The 16,516-nt window shown below is 32.5% G+C and overlaps 1 protein-coding gene across 1 annotated transcript; it reads right to left on the bottom strand.

The window, feature by feature from the left end:
* Positions 1–1,079: 1,079 nt before the first annotated feature.
* On the bottom strand, positions 1,080–14,484 carry Nt5c (5' nucleotidase C). Its single transcript, XM_085946903.1, has 10 exons — positions 14,466–14,484; positions 14,073–14,298; positions 13,771–13,946; positions 13,436–13,663; positions 11,509–11,643; positions 9,377–9,534; positions 7,651–7,837; positions 4,956–5,096; positions 4,633–4,784; positions 1,080–3,528 (listed from the first exon to the last, which is right to left on the bottom strand). Exons 2-10 carry the CDS (start codon positions 14,233–14,235, stop codon positions 3,324–3,326), a joined length of 1,545 nt encoding a protein of 514 aa, XP_085803029.1. The 5' UTR covers positions 14,236–14,298; positions 14,466–14,484; the 3' UTR covers positions 1,080–3,323.
* Positions 14,485–16,516: the final 2,032 nt, after the last annotated feature.

Genomic DNA, 16,516 nt, shown 5'->3' with positions numbered 1-16,516 from the left:
AAGACGGTTGCCCTGACAGCAGGATATACCTCATGAAGACGTAACTAACTGATGCGAAGAAAGACTAGGTGAATTGGAGTTTTTAAAATTGTAATTTAGCTCTGAATTTAAAAATCATTAATTTTCCTTTTCGATACACAATTTGAGACATAAATTATGACTAAATTTTATTAAATTGTTTGCTTCATTTTCTGCTGCTGGATAGATGCCTCTAATTAAACTACTGTTTGCACTTTGTCATGAAAATTATGAAGGTTGATTTCTGCACATTTTTCAAACTTAATAGCAAAATACACAGATGGCAGTAAATGTATATAATCGCAAAACCAGGTATGAAAAAGATTTCAAGTTATACACATCTAATTATATAAGACGTAAGTAGTAAGATTATTTTTGTTTTAAAAATATTTCGTTTTCTTTTTAATGCTTTTAGATACAAATTATAGATTACATATTTATTGCCCCTAGTAAACTGAAAAACTCATGAAGGGCCATGATATAATTTTATGTATGATTTAATGATGGTTATATGGGCCATGTATAAAAAAATCGCAATGAGAATGTAAAATAATCAATAAAAGTGTGAATTACATGCATTCTTCAGATCCTCTTATGGTTATAATACAAGCAATAATCTAAAATACTTGTCTAATCTATCTTCTTGACAATAGCACACAATGCTATAAAACTATACACGTATTTCTATTGGCTGCTCATTACCAGGTACAGACATTTACTGACTTTGTTACATCTCAAGAATATTCATAATCACATTTCAACGCCTACAATTGCCGAGCGATTACTGCAGCTTATAAAGTCATGGGACCCAGGATTTGAAACCTAGATCTGGCAAATTCACATGTTTTTTCAATGTGTTTTCAACGTACATTTCTCATAAAAACAAAAATCTGTTAACACAACCACAATGCTGTGGAGGCCCATATTATGAAATCAGACGTAGTAAAGAAAATATTTTTACAATTAATATTTTATAATTTTTTTTAAATGAAATACTGTTTCGTGTTATAGTGTAAATGTAAAGGATGAATGATTTTCACCAATATTAAAATGCATTTTTTGTTAGATTACATTTATTTAGCAATATAAAACTGAGCACAAACATTACAATGGCAGCTAAATAATTATGAAAGAATATTTATGGCAAAACATAAATAGAAATAATTTAAATTTTGACTACACTTTAAGTATTCATACATACAAACAATAAAGTTATTAAAAAATTAAGATGATTGGGTGTATAATACATTGCACTAGTAAAAAACAATTCTTATAATAATTTCATCATACGTATAAAAATACATATTAGATCTTCTGAAATACTGCTATAAAAACAACTTACTATCTACATTAAATATATTAAATTACAATAACATCAAAATCATGTACTTAATGAAAATCCAATTCATAATTGGCATAATATTCTTGTAAAACTAAAATCAGATAGTTTTTTGACATTTTATCCAGGCAAATAAAACATTGCTTGAAGAAAAGTGTACAAAAAACATGAGTGTATACAATTATTTTCAGCTCGTGACTGCATGATTGCTAGAAAATAGGAAAAAATATATGAATAACATTATTATTACTAGAACTGCCTGCCTCCTTATAATATTTAATTTAGTGGAAGCGGTAACAGTATAATCAAAACTTGGATAAAAATCAGTCAACATTGATTATGTAATGAGATTATTTATGAAATTTCAGTCTAAAAAAGATTGTACATACATACATACTCAATACAAAAGCAATGAAATGATTATACATAACATGTAAATGGAAAAGTAATGCAAAAGCAAAATTGACCAAAGTTCACTCGGTCAAGACTCTGGTCTTCTGTCTTTCTTTATGGTGTTGAAAATGAACCATAAAAGAAAAAGATTGATGCCTCAGAGACGTGGTGTGGTGTCGGAGACGGATCACTAAAATATGTGTCCAGAAAATTGTGTAGTTTTTTAGCTACGCAGCTTTAGCCAGAAAGGAAAACAATAAATTGATAAAGCTCATCATTAGCGGAAACATCGAGGATAGATTGGGAAGAGGGAGACGGCCACACGATAGTCTGACCAAATGATGGACACTACAGGCGTCTTAATATTTTCGGCTACTTTCCCTGTGGTCTCACAATAGCATTCATACAATTTAACTATCTAACTCTAAAAATAATTTTGTACACCAATTTTATTACATTTACAACATTGTTATGCAGTCTAAAAAAATTTGGCAACAGTTATAATTATTATGTTCTTAGAATAATGAGTGCTTACGTTATTTACGAAAAAATCAACAATTAAGATAACAATACTAGCTGAAGTGTCTCACTTACAGAAGATCTAAAAGCTACACATGATCTACATATAACATTCTAGATATAATATGTCTGACTGATTTGATCCATAGTGTAAAGATGTGTTTACATAATTGAAATAGAAAAAATAAAAACTATTGAGTAATTAGAATTACGCACACATACAGAAACAAAAACTCTTAGACTTCTCAAAAATAATGAAACGCTGATAATTGGTTTCCACATTAGAAAATATTGCACAATAAATTTAATTTACATGAACTTATGCATGCATGGTTATAAAATATAAGATAATTCAAAATGGCGCTTTTGTTTCACTTTAACACTCACCAGAAAAGTGTATAATAGCCCAAACACAAGCTGGCAACTTCTTTTTCCAAAAACCTTATAACCCCATGGGTAATACAGCCCATTTAGAAACTGATTCTGTTGATCTGGATTCAGATTTAAACATAGATAATCTTAAAGGGTAGAAAAAAAATTTGCTACTTATACACCTAATTTAAGTGTATACATATTATGTAATAATTCGCAGATGAAATATTACGGTTTACCCATTAGCAAAAATCCAAAACACAGAAAACTAAGCGTGCTGAGTGGTAAAAATAAATAAAGCCAATGCTTTTTAAAAAGATTAAAATACCTAAGTATATAGATTCTCTCAAATTAAGTAAAAAAAACAACATAATAAATATACTTAGTAAAAATGTAAATAAACTCATTTCAAAAATAAAATTTCAAAAACAAAAAGTATAAGTAAGATTCGTATGATGACCAGATCCTTTTTTTCTTAACAAATACCTAAAATTTTATATCAGTATTATTTTCGATGATCAATATGCGACATAGAATCACAATAAAGTACAGTGACTGCTAGACCAACTAGTGATTTTATCTGAGACTAGTACATACATAGTATATTAAATTTAGTGTTTGATTGACTATGCTAACTATAGATCTTAGCAGACTAGAAGATATTATTTTGCATATTCATGAACTACATGAAATAAGAACCATATTCATGAGGCATGACTCCACGCCTTGGATAAAATGTGTGGGTCGAGGAATATCTGCTGAGATTAGTAATACAAGAAGTGTAGATATCGGCAAAACGGAAGAGTCTTCTCGAGAAATATGTTGGATTGTGATATGTTCGGAATACACTACCAAATTGAGAATTGAAGACAGCTTTTATTTCATTCCTGGAAATTTAAAAAAAATGGTTTATTTAATAAGTATATTTACAAATAAAGAAAACCATCTCCCTCCCATAAGGATAATATAGAAAATATGGAAGAAAATAATTATAAAAATTCACCTACAATAATATCGCTTCCATCAGATTTGATCTAACTACAATAACTCGCTTTACAGCCAAGATAATATCCATGTATAATGTGAATATGTTGATAAGTCTAAAAACATATATTCTCAGGACAGCTGTTTATACGCTTGGATTTCTGTGGTAAATCAGATTACACATTAAGATGTTTTTGGATGTTTTTAAATTTTAGTAAAATGTTTGTAAATTCTCAACAAACTAAAATTTAAAAACATTCCTGATTTACCACAGAAAGCCAAACGCACAAATAGCTACCCTGATAATTCAAGTATTTAGACTTATCAATATATTCACACCATACACGGAAACTTAACTGCATAACGAATCATTTATTTCAATACAAATCCATAAAATCTTCATAGAATCAAGTTCAAATTTTAGAAGAAAATTAGAAAAACTCAAAATGTTTGGTTAAAATTTTATAATCATATTTCCATTACAAAAAAATGTATTCTCATCGGGACAAATTTGAAGTAGGGTGTCCACCTTTTGTTCGAAATGAAAAAGTGCTTTTAACAAATCCTTCGGGATGAACTTATCGGGACAATTTTGAAGTAGGGTGTCCACCTTTTGTTCGAAATGAAAAAGTGCTTTTAACAAATCCTTCGGGATGAACTTCCTACCAGCCAAGTAATTCTTGTCACATCTCATCTTGGTTGAATTATGATGTTGTAGATATTCATGAGGTCTGCATCCGTTCCAAATTTTTACATCGTCAATAAAATTTTGTTATGAAATGAAATTTTGTTGAAATTTCAGAAAAAAAATATTTTCGAGAAACGAGAATTAAGGATTTTCATAATTTCTCGAGAATTCTCTATCACCACCTCTAGTTATAGGCACAATATTATTTTTTTGAATTAAAAAAATGGACTGTAAATCAAAACTGTGTCATAATTAGTGCCATAATTATAATGAGTCATATAATGTAAAAAATATAAGCACTAATAAACAATATTTTCACCTGAGAACATCTCTCTCATTCATCCATTGCTGCAATAATTTTTTGGCATCATCACCAGTATAGTCTTGATGGTCCTCGATTAACTGAGTTAGCATTTGCAGCCAATTTGCATTTTCTTTAAATGATTGATTGTTCAACGTGTTTATCTCGTGCTAAAATGAAGATAAAATTAAAGAATGCCTTATTAAAGGCAAAACTCAGTAAGTGCAATAGTTTATTACTACACTTGATGAGTTTTACCTTTAATATGTCAGGCTACCACTTTAAATGAAAATCACTGATCTCAAAAATGATGTTAATTGATAATCGTTATGGAGACTTACGCCCAGTTCGTTTATTATGGCACCAGTCCTCCAGCCGTGTTCGAGGGTGACATCAGCCAGGTCACTGTAAGGATGGTCACCGAAATACAGTACTTGTTGTCCACTCCATCCTGTCAATTCTTGTAACTGTCTTACGGTACCCTAAGAGAATTGACAAAAGATTATTGTTACTTAAGGCCGTCCTCTACTCGCAAAAAGATCATTAATCACTCGCTAATGTACTAAATACAAACTAATCGCAGTTTCTTGTTATTTTCATGGTGAGATAAATTGGAATACTTTCTTTATTGTGTTCTGGCATTGAGTTTTCAAGACATGTTTTCGAAATCAAACCTACTTTTTTAATGACAATCAAACAAAAAGATAGAACATGATATTAGCGTCTTCCCGGTTAACTGTCATATACATAATAATATGACTAAATTTATTGCGGCGGAATATTTTCATCTAATGTTACCGGTAGTCCCAGAAGTACCCAACCTGACGTATAGACAGCAGTTGTTGTTTGAAAATAATGACCATGATAGAAAGTACCAACTTTATAAAGCCTAAGTTTGAAGTTTAAGGACGCTAAGTTGTTCAATAATTATTTGTCAGCCATCAACAGTGAACGCTCTCAGTGAATTTGGAAACATGGAAAAAATTGGTCATAGTTATGTGATACAATACTTTCATTTGAAAGGCTTCAGTCCAACCAATATCAAAGCGGCGCTAGATTCTACTCTGGGGGTGTCTGCTCCTTTGTTTACAACAGTAACATATTGGGTGGCTGAGTTTAAACGAGGCTGTACGTGCTGCCAAGACGAACATCGCAGTGGTCGACCAAATGAGGTCACCACGCCAGAAATGGTGATGAAAATCCACAAAATGGTATTGGATGAATGTCGACTGAAATTGCGCGAGTTAGTAGACATGGTAGGCATTTCAAAAAGTGCTGTACATCACATATTGACTGAAAATTTGGACATGAGAAGGCTGTGCGCAAGGTGGGTGCCGCAATTACTCACAATGGAACAAAAACAGCATCCTGAGGAGTTTCAATCGAGTGTTTGGCAAAGTTTCACAGCAATAAAGCAGAGTTTTTGCGTCTATTCATAACCATGGATGAAACATGGGTCCATCACTTCACACCTGAGACGAAAGAACAGTCAAAACAATCGACTGAAAGGGGAGAATCGGCTCCAAAGAAGGCGAAGACAGTTCCATCTGCAGGCAAGATCATGGCGTCAGTTTTTTGGGATGCGCGTGGGGTAATTTCCATTGATTATCTTCAGAAAGGAAAATCAATCAACGGGTATTATGCAAACATATTGCAGCGTTTGAGAGATGAAATCAAGAAAAAACAACCGCATTTGGCGAAAAAGAAAGTTTTGTTTCATCAGGAAAATTCATCAGTTCACTCATCTGTTATCGCGATGGCCAAAATCAATGAGTTAAAGTTCAAATTGCTTCATCACACACCCAATTCACCAGATTTAGCCCCCTCGGATTATTTTCTGTTCCCAAACTTGAAAAAATGGCTCGGTGGTAAAAGATTTGCCAACAATGAAGAGGTGGAGTCTGCGGTTGATGGCTATTTTGAGGAGCTCGACAATTCTCACTATAAACAGGGTATCAAAGCTATTGAACATCCCTTGGAAAAGTGTATCGACCTAAAAGGAGACTACGTAGGGAAATAAAAATATTTTTTCGCAAATTTTTTGTATTTTCTTTGTTAGGTCGGGTACTTCTGGGACTACTCTCGTACAGTAAATTTAATAGTCTGAGCAAATTGCAATAATTAACTCTAAGCTAAGCTATCAATAAAACATGCGATTACCTACTGCTTTATTTCTTCAATATTTCGATCCAAACTTTTATAGTGTGACAAGGCTTAAAAAAAATTTAATAACTAATCTGATAATCAAAGAAAATTTTGACAAAACTTGAAATGATGCTTATGCTTCAATTACATTGTGATCACGTCACGGTACTGTCACATGCTGGTACGGCAAACAATTTAGTCTATGGTTTCGTCATTCCGCAGAATATTTTGAATGATCACTATCTCTATAAATTCAATGATGGAGAATGCCAATTCTAATGTATTAGTATTTTGAATTATTATTCATTATTCACGCCAATTTCAATTAATTTGAACAGTTTCTACGTGTGCGTATGTTAAAATTACTTGCGATATTGCATCCATAGATAATATTTTGAACAGAACCCAACCAGCAGACCATAGATAATAATTTAATAGAAAATCCAAAGAGAAAACCACCAAAATCAAAAAATCACGCGATTTTGACATGAGTCGAAAATGTGTATGCATGTAGAAAATGATAAAAAAAGTTCATTGAGTCATGCGGGTGTCGATGTAGCGCAGTACGCGCGAGGTGACCTCATTGTTGTTTTTGTGTTTCAGCAGATTTTGCTAACTGACGATGTTCATTTAAAGGTTCAAAATGTGTTACGGGATGGGAGCATCAGTCTGATAACATTTTAAATACCAAGAAAAACGACATTACACACTTTTTTCCCGTAGCAGCAGGTTACTGTGACGGCACATAACGTGATCATAATATATTTGAACCTTTAGTTTACAAATATACCATGCCACCCAATTATAAAAAATAAAACAGACTAGACAAAATGTCTTTTACAACTGATATCCATTATGTAAAATAAATAGTATTATTTTAAATAATCTTACCTCATAGTAGATGACTCCTTTTTCCAGCTTAGTGACCTTATCCCACACATGCGCTCCAGATGTGTGATCGAAAACTCGAATAGGTCGGGATTGATCGGTGAAAAAACGCGGCTTTCGGGCAGACACAATTACAACATCAAAATACTCTCGCCAATCAGTTCCAACAAGCAAATCCATGCCAGCATTCCTGTATGTAAGATAATTATAAGAAATTAGTTAACTTCATGTAATTTGGCCGAGATGTTAACGCTTATAATGTCGAGGATCCCAGGTTCGAATCGTGCGTCTGGAAAATACACATAGTTAGGAGTCAGATTATAGACCTAATAGGACCAAGTGGCTAACACCCATTTCTCGTATAAACAAAAATCTGTTAATACAAACCTCCACCCTATGGAGGCCCACAATAGGCGTCTATTCAATTCTAAACTATCCTAAACACCAATTTTTCTAAATACGTTTTTTTACATCAATAAACCTAAATGCATAGGATTATATTAAATTTAAGAAAGACTTGTTTTCATGCCATTTCTTAAGTCTCCTAAGTAACATTATTTGCCAATGTATTGAATTTTTCATAAATTTGAAATTGGAAAAAATTCCCCAAAATTTATTGGAATTTGAAACACAAAAAATGATTTATTAATATTTCGATATTACAGAACTAAATCGAATTAAGTATAGGTTCATAATTTCTAAATTTCCCTTTCCTGCACATTTTATGATTTGGCGTTTAGGATAGTTTAGAATTGAATAGACGATATTATGATCTTCTAAGGATCAGACATGGTAAAAAAATGTATTATCCTAAATTTGGTATTAGAAGCACACGAGAGGGATTGGGAAAAAGTACTTATTCATTGTAATGAAAACACGGATAGATTATACAGTGACTCCGTAGCCAATATTTATTGAGACATTGATTATTATAGTTTACATAATATTGTTTTTTACCGTGTCCGATCCTAAGAAGATCATATGAGTCTCCACGGTGTGGAGGTTAGATCAAGAGTTTCACCTTAAAAAGCTTTTCTAGTTTTCTTTTGACCATGTCCGATACTAATAAGGTCATATGGGCCTCCAAGAAGTGGAGGTTTGTATTAGAACATTTTCGTTTTTATGATAAATGGATGTTCGCCACTTGCTCAACATAATATTAGGTCCATACTCTGGTAAAAGCTCACATCGAAAACAACATGTAAACTTGCCAAACCCGGTATTCGAAACCGGAACCCACGAAATTATAAGCCAACGCGGTAACCGCTCAGCCATTATAGACATTACACATTTACTAAGGCTAGAATAAGTTTCCAGGACGATTTTTAATTAGGTATTACGGCGGTCTAGACACGTCAAATCTCCCGACCGTAGCGAATTTGCCTGATTGACTAAAAAAAGAAAGCCGGTCTGATTTCTACAAACTAAACAGACAAAAGATCCAAGGTCTTCGGAGAGACAAGACCATCGCGCCTCTGAATTCTCAGAAGACACGCTTAGACACAAACAAGTAAATTTACTGTCTTGTTTTACCTTACAAATTGAGGCCCCCTGCTCAACCCTCGGGATCCCTAAAGAAGAACCTTCGCTGGATATGACTAATTATTTAAGAACCTACTGGTAGCTAAAGTTTAATCAAACTAGCTAAGAGGATTAATCACACGATTACACAATGTATTCTGTCAATAAAGAAGATCATATTTTTAATTAGATGCAAATAAATACTCACACAAAGTGATATGGGCTGTTTGTGACTAAAAATAGTTTTTTGTCAGCTTTCACCAGTTTGTCAAAATATTTTCTGATGTCATTATTGGGACGAATATACTCCTGAACATTTTCAGATACAATGCTGTGCATTATAGGATGACAACTTTTGACAGAATTCTAAAAACAAATAATTAATATTACTATGTAATTAGAACAGGCACTATTATAATATCAGTGACGAAGGGTGGAGTTAGGCTGTTAAGATCCGACATAAATAGTGCACACTAAACTTTTTCAATCAAACGTAGGTATTTGTTTTCATTGAACCAAGACTACAACGTGTAGATAGTGTTTGTTAGTTTTTAAAATTTTTTTTTTAAAAATGAATTTTAAAAACTACACAACGCCATTTGTAGTAATATGTACCTATTTTTAATTCAATGAAAACAAATAAGTATGACTAAAAAAAAAGGGCACTATTTATGTTGGATCCAGCCCACTTCCACTCCTCGCCACCGTTATATTATATACACACTGAAAAACACAAAACATTGTTACACTACGAGATATAGCGGGAAGGAATTGTGATCTTCGTTCTTCGAAAATAAAGATGATCTTTGATTATCTGATGAGTTACCAGTCACAGTAACTAAGGTTGATTTGAAATCATAGCATATACTGGCGCCAGGAGCCTAAATTGAAATTCAGGTTTTGTTGTTTTCATATTTATGGCTTATGTTTCAGTTATGATATATATGCATACGGCGAGAATTCATAATACACGTGTAAATATCAAAATTACTGCATTCTCAATATACCTATTTATGGTCAATGCATTCTCAACTAGCTATTCATTTATTGTAAAATTTTATTTGAAAACCCCAAGGTCATCAAAGAGTGAAAAGCGCATGTGACTGCAGTCTAAGTCGGCTCGCACATCAAAACTAATCTTGTCTGCAATGTATCGAATACGCCGATATGGTATCATTGTTATTCACAAAACACACGTTGCCAAATGGAGCTCCGCAGATGTGACTTTTTAGTTTGGAAAAAAAACACCTAATGCTGCTATCGACAAATTGCATGTGTCTCGGGCTGTGAGTCGAAGACGCCAGAACGCATACGCACACCTACGAATTGGTCATTCCTATACCTCGCTGGTTCGCCGGTCGCCGCATCCCAATATAAATACATTTAGATTGGTTATGCGCGACTGTCGCTAGGTAGATGTCCACGGTCTTCATATGCAATATCGAAATGATGTTCATAGAAAGTTTGATATATGGCAGTGCGGCAGACGAGGCGAGTTTAGATGTGAGAGCCGGCTAAAATGTCTGCTAGAGAATAGAACTAGCGATTATACTCTCGCTCTTTGGTTGAAACAATAAGCAATAACAACATGGTTTAGGAATATGTTACTCCAATTAATCAATCAATTTTATTCTCCATCGCTAGCAAAAATAAACAAACATATTCGATTACAATATAAAGAAATAATATTATGTAGGTGAATCTTTCATTGTATTAAATTTATATTAGTGCTTCTAGAAATAGATACATAATATTGAACCAATACATAATAAATACTTGGAAAGAATCCAAAATACTTCATAACTATAACCAGTGGGTGATTGGATAAAGAATACAAGCATATTTTGCTGATAAGTTAGAAGGTATTATGTATGTGATTGAAGAAATCACTCCCCATACACTACATAATAAAATTATATTCTAATATTATCATATTAGATTTTTGGGTTGTCACCGCATGTTATTCCTCCTTCTTTCCTCTGACTGACGCGGTGACAACCCAAAAATCTAATATGATAACAAACAACTATGAAAGTTTTAAACAATTTATATTCTAAATGTCTTCATTGTAATTAATAATTCACTCATGTCAAAAATCGTACATATTAAGTACCTATTTAAATTCCTTGTTCCAAAATGATTGTTCTGAAAAGAGATATTTTAAAATAAATTTTCAAAGCAGGGCAAGCATGCATGAAGCACATCGTAACACTAGTATGTGCTGATTTTTATTGTAAACAAAACTATGAAGTAACATTTGTAACGTCCATACAAACCTAGCATAACATATTGTGAGTCAATCAACTAATTTGCATAACAGGAAATGTTTTATCAACTCACTTTAACATCTCTGAACAGTATCTCCGGATGATAGTCAATATGATTACGGATGAACAACTCGGCTACATTGCACAATAAACAGACTTCAGGTACAGAAAATAAATCAGCCAAATGGACCATTTTAGAGTGGGCATCCTAAAACATACACAAAAGGGTTACAGACATTTTGTTAAAGATGCCATTCATTCGTCTCAATGTCAAATGAATTATTTTTGAGTTTAACTACTTACTAAATAACTTTATTATTACTAAAGAATACTTAATATCCCATCATAACAACTCAAAAACATTTGGGTGTTGTATATATATGTGTCCTTGAATCAACGTATCATAATGTCTAGAATGGTATGACCTTTTAATATATTATGTATGTGAAAGTTTTGAACAAATTTATAAATAGAATTTAGTGAGCATACTTCAATAAAGATTCAATTATGATAAATACAAAGATCTAGTAGGTAATTGTTCCATGTGCATGGTTATACCATATGGAAAAGATTTAACGATGCATATCTTAATAACATTTTCATATGAACAAAACTTTATGACACTATTAAAATGCATGAGTAGATGTGAACAGTTAAAAATTAACATTGTTTAACTTTACTAAAGGTGCCTACGATTTAAGATATTCCGATCAAATACAGCACTAGTGATTGTTTATGGTAAACTTTAGAGTACCTAGCAAAACAAAGAAATGGTTAGTCTTTGACCACTATAGTATTATCCCACTGTACAAAAAAACTAAGAAAAATATATTTTCATGGTCTATTTTATTTCATTTAGATCAAAACCATACTACTAATGACTGATACTACAGTATTAGCAATTTTTCAGTGTTTCAACTACGTAAAAGCAGATATCCAAAAATTATGTTACTCTAACATTTTAGACAACTCTAAAAAACACTCCAATTAATAATAGAAGACGTAGTACACTGTGATTGTGTTCGTCATTCATTGACAGCCATATATACAATACAGATTTTTTTATCAACATATACAAAAAACTTTTATATTCATTATGTAACTATCCACCATAGCCTACAATATCTAGGTAGTACATGCTGTGGCTATGAAGCATATTATGGATTTGTGCAGCCAATAAACAGTTTCAATAAACCGTTCATAGTTATGAAAATTGTGCTTAATAATAATGCATACATTTGAGAGATTATATTCATTCACCTGTTCGGTGTAGATATAATATAAGAAAGATAAATGGAAACACAAACACAAACACCAACACAACATCACATTAGTCAAAATAGTCCATAGTTACACTACAGAGCCTCAGTCCGTGCCGAGGCCTTGGATAACAGGAAATTCCCCAGGTAAGGCATACATGGTGCAGGTCTCATCAATATGCAGTCGTTTCGATTTCTCCGCACTCACACAAGAGAGACTAATTTAATCCCCACTTATGCACGATGCGCGCAGATCAGGTATATCCACAGAGAATGCGATTGAGACTCGCTCAGTATTTGCGTGGTTCAATGACTAGATGAAAATTCATCACCCCGTACGCCTGCCTTTCATGGCACAAGACTTCTCCAAACTTATAATTCTTCTTAAGCAGCTACTCTCCTACGGTCCAGAAGGGCTTCCTTGATTTTAGCCAGAGTTGCAATAAGAAAGTATCTGCCCTCTCACATCAATTACATTTTTTTATTATATCATTTTGTCCATTGAAATATCGTGCTTTTTAAAATCTGAATAGTATTGATTGTCAGAGTATTACAGATGTTCCACTACTTTACTACTCAAGTTTCGCAGCATAGGGAAAGCAGAAGATATTTACCGATCCTGTGCTATGCCCTGTGCTTTATTCCAGTTATCCCTGCAGCGCGTAGATCGTTACTCGTCGCTGCAGGATGATAAATGGCTGTTATTAAATAATTACATGATAAATTTGTACATACACTTACCCTTTCATTTTTAGTGTGGCCTTCAACATAAGCAATTGGAATTATTCTGTTCTTATAGAGACTGAGAACTTCTTCAGTCGACAACGGTGTCAACCCTCGGTAAACAGATCCAAACTGGATTTGCAAAAATGAATCCAATTTCAACAGTAGACCTTTCTCAATATCATAATGAAGGCCTCGAACTGCAAACCCTGGTTTATATTCGAGTTTCAGAATATCTGGAGGATACTATAAAATAAATCACAATTACTTAATAAGGATATCAAAATTTCACAAACTGAAATCGACAGTTCAGCAACAATTCAAGTGGTGCATACATCTCCGAATCAACTAACCTTGTATTTTTGCACAAGGGTATCTCTGCCAAGATTATAGAGCAAATAATCAAGTGATTCTTTGTAATCTGCAAGTGTATAATCGTAATCGAAACCGTAAACATTCACTTCTTCGAGATCCAACTCGTTGCAAGCGAATACACCTTGAGGGTTTACATCCTGGGGTAATTTTTTCGCTGAAATGTGATATCGTCATATTTTTTAATAATTATTTAAACTTGTAAACATAAGAATTAGGTTATGGTCACTTACATAATTTGACAGTAAATTATTCAAAATTCATCAAAAATAGAACTACTTACATCTGCATTTTTGTTTGGTTTTCTTGTATGCTTCAGTTAAAATATCCTTAGTAGAGCAATTGCGAATTGAAACACAAACAGGGACATTTTCTTTTAAACTGTTTCTGACAATTGGCAAGTAGGCATCGCAAAGCTTTAATCCAAACCATCCCGCGCGATGCATCTCGATCTCGAAGAGTACACTGTGAAGTTCTCGATAGTCGATTCGCAATTGCTGTCATTTTAGCTATAGATAACATTAAATTGTGTAGATATGGATTTACGTAAATAAATTTAAGTACATTATTCATTAGTTTTACTGTTTTTTCATAGATGCCCCAGCTAGTTAATAAAGTTAAAAATTAAAATAATACTATAATATACTTATTTCACCTTGGTAATATATTGTATAACCTACTTAAAACATTTTTTGAATCATCAGGCAATACGTTAAAATTGCTACAGTAGGTATCTAAGTTGATTGCTTGATACTGCCTACTTCTCAAATCATAGATAACTCAAATGCCTATGTAGGTACACAATAATTATAGTGTAGGTACATACCTACCTAATATCCAAAATAATTAATTGAATATGTAACAATATGAGTATTGTACCTGACGATTTTTAATATTTATTATAACACACAATAATGATTGGTACCTACATGTTTAACGGATTGTTTTATAATACTATGACAACGGGGTAGCTTTGTCCCTACCGTGTAGCGTCTTGCGACACGCTCAGAAAGCAAGGTAGAGGCATGTTTCGCGCATACGTCGACGTAGCTTTTGGCGACCGCAATTTAACAACGTCCATACAGAATACACCTCCAAACCCTACTTATTGGAAGTCAGTATATCGCTGTAGCCTTCGGCGCCAACGCTGCCACGCGCTCATACCGCTCCAATATAATGTAATGCCCGCTTCAAGATGTGGGGGTCATTGCCAAATCCCACGCATGTGTGTCAAAAGAATTTGAAAATTAAAACAAATATCACACAATTAATAAGTGTGTCTTTCGGTTTTTCCCGCTCTTTCCCTAAAGGCCCACATGCTCCACGTAGGTCAAAATTGAGCTTTTATGGTATTTTCAGAGCATAATCCTGGACATTCTTTAATTATTATTATTGTAGATAATCTATTTATAGAATTTTGAAGCCTTATTATCCTTTATATTAATTATTTTAAACATTTGATGACTGCATAAAATATTTTTATTACATCACATAGTATTCTTCTAAACCTCTCGATCTAATGTTTTAGAATATAGTCATATTTCAGTACATCCATGTGCAGTGGTGTTAAGATTTTTTACATTTATTAATTTTTAAACGCATTTATAAAAACATTAGTAAGTAAAATAATTAATGTTAACATTATATAGTGAAATGTTTACGATAAAAAAATATATTTTGTAATCTCTGTGATCCCAAATTTGACAAGAATTAGGCATTTTATTATTCAAAAAATGGGCACGATTAACACATTTGAAGATAATTCTAAAGATACTGAATATAACCTATGTCTTTGACCATTCAAATGTGATAAACATCCTATGAATAATGATTGTTTTATAATAATTATTGACCTAAGAATAAGGTACCTAGTATTTTTTTAAATACGCATTGGCATTTCCCTGTTAATAGTTAAGCTACAACATATGACCGTAGCCATAACTTGACAAACGATAAATGAAGTAGGGAGTAAGATCATGCTAACGCACGTGTTTGAACATGTACCTAACCAAAAAAAACGATTTTTTTTTATTGGATATTAATATATTTTATTTTTAGTATTTGAGTTTTCAGTAGTGAAAGTCACCCAATACGCACCGCTCTTCTGTGAAAGTGTTTAAAATTTGCACGATAACGTTATAGTTAGAGCACAAGTATTTTTTTTATAAATCCACGAAAATTGATTTTTAATCGGGATTTTATTTAGTTTTGGTACATTGCAATGATACAAATTAATAGGTATATTGGGTCACGTCTGAGATATAATTTGCAGTAAAATAAATAAATAAATAATTCGTCGTTGTAATTACCATTCATTTTTTAAACTTTTACTATTACCTCATTGTCAAAAAATCTTTTACCCCCAAGCTCAATTTAGTGATGTAGAGGCCCGACGCACTGATTGATTTTGAGGCCCCCTACGATAAAAAATGAACAATCTAATTTTATTTTCCAAATAAATCCATGCAATTCAAACAATTTTTAATTTTAATTTTGTATAAGTAAGTACATTATACAAACATGATTTAATTGAAACAGTCTCCTTTCCTACAAATCATAATACATAAGTTCATACTTACAGCATAATAGGTACCTACCAATTTAGTATTTAGAAAATCGTTTTTATGAATAATTTATGTTTACAATCGAATAGAACGGAAGTAAATATGTGAATTACAATAATGAAGGTGTATTTAATCAAAACCTTCTATTATTATTATATCCATT

The sequence above is a fragment of the Rhyacophila brunnea genome, unplaced genomic scaffold, assembly GCF_057557595.1.
Source record: "Rhyacophila brunnea isolate RB1 unplaced genomic scaffold, BYU_Rbru_1.0 scaffold_2, whole genome shotgun sequence".
NCBI classification, from domain to species: domain Eukaryota; kingdom Metazoa; phylum Arthropoda; class Insecta; order Trichoptera; family Rhyacophilidae; genus Rhyacophila; species Rhyacophila brunnea.
This window is presented reverse-complemented; position numbering and strand designations above follow the sequence as displayed.